General features: G+C 38.3%; 1 protein-coding gene across 1 annotated transcript; it reads left to right on the plus strand.

Moving 5' to 3' along the window:
- Positions 1-435: 435 nt before the first annotated feature.
- eevs (2-epi-5-epi-valiolone synthase) lies at positions 436-4498 on the plus strand. The gene is made up of 5 exons (XM_018698971.2): positions 436-598; positions 2613-3246; positions 3382-3621; positions 3731-3983; positions 4270-4498. The coding sequence occupies exons 1-5, from the start codon at positions 456-458 to the stop codon at positions 4356-4358; spliced, it is 1359 nt and encodes a 452-aa protein (XP_018554487.1). The 5' UTR covers positions 436-455; the 3' UTR covers positions 4359-4498.
- The last annotated feature ends 1556 nt before the right edge of the window (positions 4499-6054 follow it).

Below are 6054 nucleotides of genomic sequence, written 5' to 3' on the forward strand. Positions count from 1 at the left end.
AAAAAGGCTTAAAATAAATAGATAAAATGAATAAAAGCCAATTTTGACTACTGTGGTTTTTAGACAAACTTCATACAAATACTTGACCATTTTTCTTTGTCCAATTCCACTTTTGGAATTGGGGTCTCCTTTGTGTCTCCACAAAGGCTTTTCCCTCCACGTAAATATAATTTGCAAAATAATAATGTTACATCATTTTCTTGGCCATAACCACATGACTGACTGAGATACAATTAATTAATACCAAAGATTCCTACAAAATGGTCTTTTTTTGCCAGGAAGACAGTTGTTATCTCACAGTTACACAAAAATTGTGCAATGGAAATAACACATGTAAAAACATGTGAACTATGCTGATACAAAATGCCCCTCCCTATACTCAGCGACATCCTTTAAATATTACACTGAAAACTCATTAGGAGGTCTCATCTGCAACCTCCAGTCAGAGAGCAAGAATGGGGAAGGTTCCTTTTGATGTCAATAATACCAAAGATAAGAAAACTGAGTTTAGCTTAGTACAGGTCAAAGGTACCTGGAAGCGCAAACTGGGAAAGAAGGCTAGTGATGGGAGAGTGGACCGTGTCTCTGCTGCCAAAATGTGAGTTTAACATTGTTTTTTACTCTCAGTCAAAAATTTTATTTTCTAAATTTTATTTGAAGGTAAGTTTTTCTTTGTCTCCTCTATGTTGATTTTGTAATTTAAATTTGAAAAAGTCTAATTGGCTGCAGGCTGAGCTGTAAGTTAAGTAAGACTATGTCAGTAAGATTATGTTATGAAAACCTTGTCAAACCTGTTGGAAAAAGCCTGTCAGCCTGAGCAGACTGTGTCTCTGCTGCCATTCATGCTGCCTAACATTGTTTTTTAAATGGTATAATACAGGTAGCAGGAGAAACATATGATATTTGATTTTTTGATTGATTTTTTTTTTTTTTTTTTGACATTTTATTTTATAATTTTATTGGAAGGTAAGTTTTCTTCTGTCGCCTCTATGTCGATTTTGTAAGTACATTTGTAAGTCTAATTTGGCTCCATCATCCAGATTTCTGCCTTTGTCAGTAGTTGTGATTTAAAGTATGACATGTGCTGGGTGCAACATTTTTGATACAGCAAAAAGAAAATGAATGCAACTTTTACGTGTTTTTTTTTCCTTGCTAACAGCCTCTTTCCTGTAAGTTTTTTTTTTTTCTTTTCCCATCGCCCTTTTTTCTCTTTTGGAGTTTTGGGCAGCTACAGTATAGTTAAGTTGAGGCATTTACTTGGTTAATATTGAAGTAGAATTGTGGTCTGGGTTAAGGAAGTTAAAATAAACTAACTGCTGCTGCTAGGAGATAGAATTTAAGAAAACCAACACAAGCACAGGGACAACATGCAAACTCCATGCAGTAAAGCCCGGTGTGAACGGGGGCATATTTCATCAGTGTCTCAGGTATTCCTCAGTTAGAATTTGGCCTGAGGTTATGCGTCCATTTCTAAGAGGCTGCTGTAACAGCTTAAGTGGAAATACATACCATACAGTAATTTTGCTGTCAATCAAGCTAACACCTTTAGATAACTATTACTTGCTTGTGTAGTTGGCTTGAGGGTAAACAGTCACACGTTTGACATAGAATCCCCAAGTGGAAACTATAAAACTGGTGTAGCATATGCACTGCCTATAGGACAGAAATCAGTGATACTGGTAATCCACCCCAGAAACCACCTATTCACCCTCCTGCCATCTGGCAAGAGATACAGAAGTATTTGCTGCTGTACCACTAGACTCCAGAGCAGTCCTCAGGCTCTGAAACTACTGAATTCAGCCTTTTCACTCCACCATGAAAATAGTTTTATTTTTGTGACTTTTTTTGGATTACTTTTTTGGTGAGAATTATTAAGGGGCTACACCTGTAATTTCATTATAAAATCTTGTGTTACATAATGATAATCAAATTGAATCTTGAATTTCAGTATTACAGCAGCTACAGTAGAACAGATAACTTAATTTATTATATATGAGACCCTAATTTGAAAAATGCCATTCTGGGAATTGTTGATCTGCTGCTTCTGTGAGTTTTGGAGAGGAATAGTTTTGTGTTTTGCTGTGTTTGTTCCCCTATGAGGAGTGTGTTCTGATAATAACTTGTTTATTCAGCTTCTAGCTAAAACAAGGACAAGGAGCTTTGGAAGCACTAAAAGAGAAACCATTTGACAAATTGATGCTGAAGAGACAAGGAGCCTGTTGATATCAGCTGCTGTTTGTACAGCTTTGGCTAAGTAGGAAGATAGGTCGCTTATAAACAAACAATTTGTACACTGCTGTTAGATTCAGCCACAGGTTGATAAATCCAGTTTAAAAGGTGGTACAGTGATTATTTATCCCAAGTTATGGCTTATTATTGATTGCATGGTCTAGTGTTCTGTTACTTAATGCCAAAAGTTATTTTTGATTCCAAATATTGATCCTTGTGTCATGTGCATCTTGTGCAGCTTTTTCACAAAAACACCAAATAAACTGGCAACTGTGTCTTCTTTATATTTTATGCAATGTACTGACAGAAACAGAAAAAGCAGTTTACAACTGATCGTATCCGTGAGATTATAATACAACTGCATCATGTGTTTTGTGTGGCAGCTATGAGAGCATCACAGATAAGGGCATCTCCTGGACCGTGGTCAGCCCCATCGTCTTTACTTACAAGGTAACCGAGACCCAGAACATCCTGGACCCATCCAATGACACACTCCTTCTGGGTCACATCACTGACTCACAGCAGTTGGAGGACATTAAAAAATCTAACAAGCCACTCAAACGCTTTCTGGTCATTGACCAGGAAGTCCAAAAAATCTATGGCCCCAGGCTAACTGAGTACCTAGAGGCCAACAAAGTCCAGTACAAGATCTTGCCTCTACCAACAACTGAGGAGAACAAATCCATGGAAATGGCTTTGGAAATCATAAAAGAGGTCAACAACTTCTCCCTTGACCGCCGCACAGAGCCCATCATTGCCATCGGTGGAGGGGTGTGCCTGGACATAGTGGGTCTGGCTGCCTCACTCTACAGGAGACGCACTCCCTACATCAGGGTCCCAACCACACTGCTTGCCTACATCGATGCCAGTGTGGGGGCAAAGACAGGGGTGAATTTTGCCAACTGCAAGAACAAGCTGGGTGCCTACATTCCACCAACTGCTTCCTTCCTTGACCTGTCCTTCATACAAACTATTCCTCGCCGGCACATCTCCAACGGGCTGGCAGAGATGTTAAAGGTATGTTAAAGGCCTGGATGTGAAACATTTACCTTAAAGCTGACTCATCCTAAGAAATGATTTATGTATTTATTTTTCATGTTTGAACTGCTCATTGAAGTTTTTTATGGGTTTTTGTGCCCTTCCTCTTTGCAGATGGCCATAATGAAGCACAGAGGCCTCTTTGAGCTTCTTGAGAAACATGGCCATATGCTGTTGGATACTAAATTCCAGGCCGTTAACAATGTATATGGGTGCAACAACTTACAGGCTGCATCACAAGCAACTCGTACAGCAATCATGACTATGCTTGAGGAGCTTGCTCCAAACCTTTGGGAGGATGACCTAAACAGACTTGTGGACTTCGGCCATCTCATCAGTCCAGCATTAGAGATGGTAATTGATCCCTCATGGCAGATGTAAAGTAGCTCAACTTTACATGTTGATATGTGCTATTATACATATATATCTAGAACACATTGTCTTACTTCTCTTTGTCATACAGGAAGTTCTCCCGTCTCTGCTGCATGGTGAAGCAGTGAACATTGATATGTCTTACATGGTTTACGTATCTAAAGAGAGGGGTCTACTGACAGAAGAAGAGATGCAGAGGATCATCAGATGCATGGTGGGCCTGGAGCTGCCTGTCTGGCATGAGGCATGTACCATGGAGCTCATACAGAGGTCTCTGCAGGACAGACTAAAGCACTCTGGCGGCCTGCACAGAATGCCCCTGCCTGTTGGTCTTGGGCAAGCAGGTAAGAATCACCCAAGTGAGCCTTTCCAGAAAACCATTTGTGTTCATGCAAAATAAATAGGGCTGGACATTTGGTCAAATTTGGCTAGTGTGGCTAGCTGGCAAGCTACGGTGGTTCGCAAATTATTACTTATTAATTGGCTGCTAACACACTAACAGAGGCTTGCCAGGCCAGCCCCATATTGTTATGTTTAATCCTTATTTCTTCCCACAACATTTGTAGTTCATGTAATATATGTACAATGTTGTTAAAACATGTTCTATTTACTCTCCTTTTTTCATCGCAGAAATATTCAATGACACATCTTATGAGGTCCTGCACAGAGCTTACGAGAAATGGTGTGATGAGCTGGGTGTGTCCTCTAAGCATCTGTGACACTTAATCTGCCCATACCACTACTGTATCAGTTGAATGTTTTCAGTCTCATGTGCATGACAATATGTACTCACTTAGTTTCATTGGTGATGTATTAAAAAATCTGTAGTTAATGGTATTTATATTTACCTGCTTCTGTCTAGCATTTCTTTGCAAATGGTGACAATACCTGATGCTACCTGCCTTGTTTTAAGGGTTTGTAAAACAAATCAAGTTACAAAAGAGCTTTTTTAGTGACTATTTGTTTAACAGAGGAATTATCATGTGTGTATAGTAAAAGCTAGCAAATACTTTCACAAGCAGCTTGCTAACTACTCTCTTGTTATGTACTGTGAAATATATGCTTCATTAAAGATTTTTATTGTTTCTCAAAAAGTTGATGATTTTTATTTTTATTTTTTATGGAAACACTGTGGGCAGCTAATGTCCAGGTTGTCTACAAAAACATGGCATCATTGAGCTACTTTGTTAGCATGCGTCACACAAAATTCAGAACAACTCACAACCAACTGCCTGTAATTATAAATGTGTAATGTTGGGTGAGTCAAAAACTTATGGCACAGAGCTGAAGAATTTCATGAATTCAAGAATTTCAACTTTTCATGACAATTCATGACAAGTTGTTGTTGAGTTAAGACTTTAGCAAACATTCTGCTTTGAGCTGTTTTAGCCTCCAGCAACTCCTGAGGAAAAAAATATCTGGGTCTTCACCTTTGTAGGCTAGCCAGGAAGTTAAAATCACCCTGTTTCCCTCTACAAAAAAATTTTCACTGGCTTTTGTATTATTACTGAAAATAAACTCTGTGAGCAACAGAGCTATGAACAAGCTACACACAAGGTCACATGCCATGCCTCCAATTTGTGTTTGATTTAGTGCTGACCTCCTCTTCAAAAGCCTTTCCCTCTTAGAAAACTAGCAATAGCTTGTAAGAATGTGTGAACACAGCGAGGCTATAAAGGTGGACTGGTGAATGGATCACTTTTCATGTGCAGCATTATGACGTCAACAACCTCTGTGGTCTCATTTAGCCACTTGTTAGCAACCACCTTTTTTAAGACACGTAAAAGCTTAAAAAATCATAAGTGGGGTATTTACTGACGTATTTTATGTTGTAGAATAAAACGTGACAATGTTTTGACCTTGCGTTAACCACACCTAAGCAAAAACCCATTCAAAAAACTTGCCTTGGGGTGATGGAACCAGAAGTGCTAAAATGCTAACTTGCTTCAGAATTTTAGGACTCATTCCTGCACCACTTCATGTAGACTAATTTTATCAGGACTTTTTTTTTTTCAAGAAAACAGCCTTATGCAGGTGTAAAAAAAAATGACATGATGAGAGTGTTAAGACTCTCATTACATCAGCCAAATGGTTTGTAATTCCACACATTTTCCCCAGCTCCCCCATGCTAACTGGTGTTGATTGAATAACCTTTCAAAATCTAAGCAAATCTAAGGAAATATCAACACACTTCCCGTACTTTTATAAATACATATAATATAGAAAAAATTGCATAATATATAATTGCATATATTGTGTGTGGAAAACAAATAAATCGTCTATAAACACTTGACTGATATATCAAGGTTGATGAATTTGTAACTTGCCAAATATGTAACAACATATCCTCATTATGTTAACAGAAAACGTGAACCAGTCACAATTATGTTATATACAAAAATATTTTCTGTTGTA

Source organism: Lates calcarifer, linkage group LG12 (genome assembly GCF_001640805.2).
Source record: "Lates calcarifer isolate ASB-BC8 linkage group LG12, TLL_Latcal_v3, whole genome shotgun sequence".
NCBI classification, from domain to species: Eukaryota; Metazoa; Chordata; class Actinopteri; family Centropomidae; genus Lates; species Lates calcarifer.

Excerpts from the sequence above, each read along its gene's own strand:
- eevs (XM_018698971.2), top strand. The coding sequence starts at position 456 with ATGGGGAAGGTTCCTTTTGATGTCAATAATACCAAAGATAAGAAAACT. Across the intron at positions 3,622-3,730 it reads TCAGTCCAGCATTAGAGATG|GAAGTTCTCCCGTCTCTGCT; the intron begins GTAATTGATCCC and ends TTTGTCATACAG. Across the intron at positions 3,984-4,269 it reads TGTTGGTCTTGGGCAAGCAG|AAATATTCAATGACACATCT; the intron begins GTAAGAATCACC and ends TTTTCATCGCAG.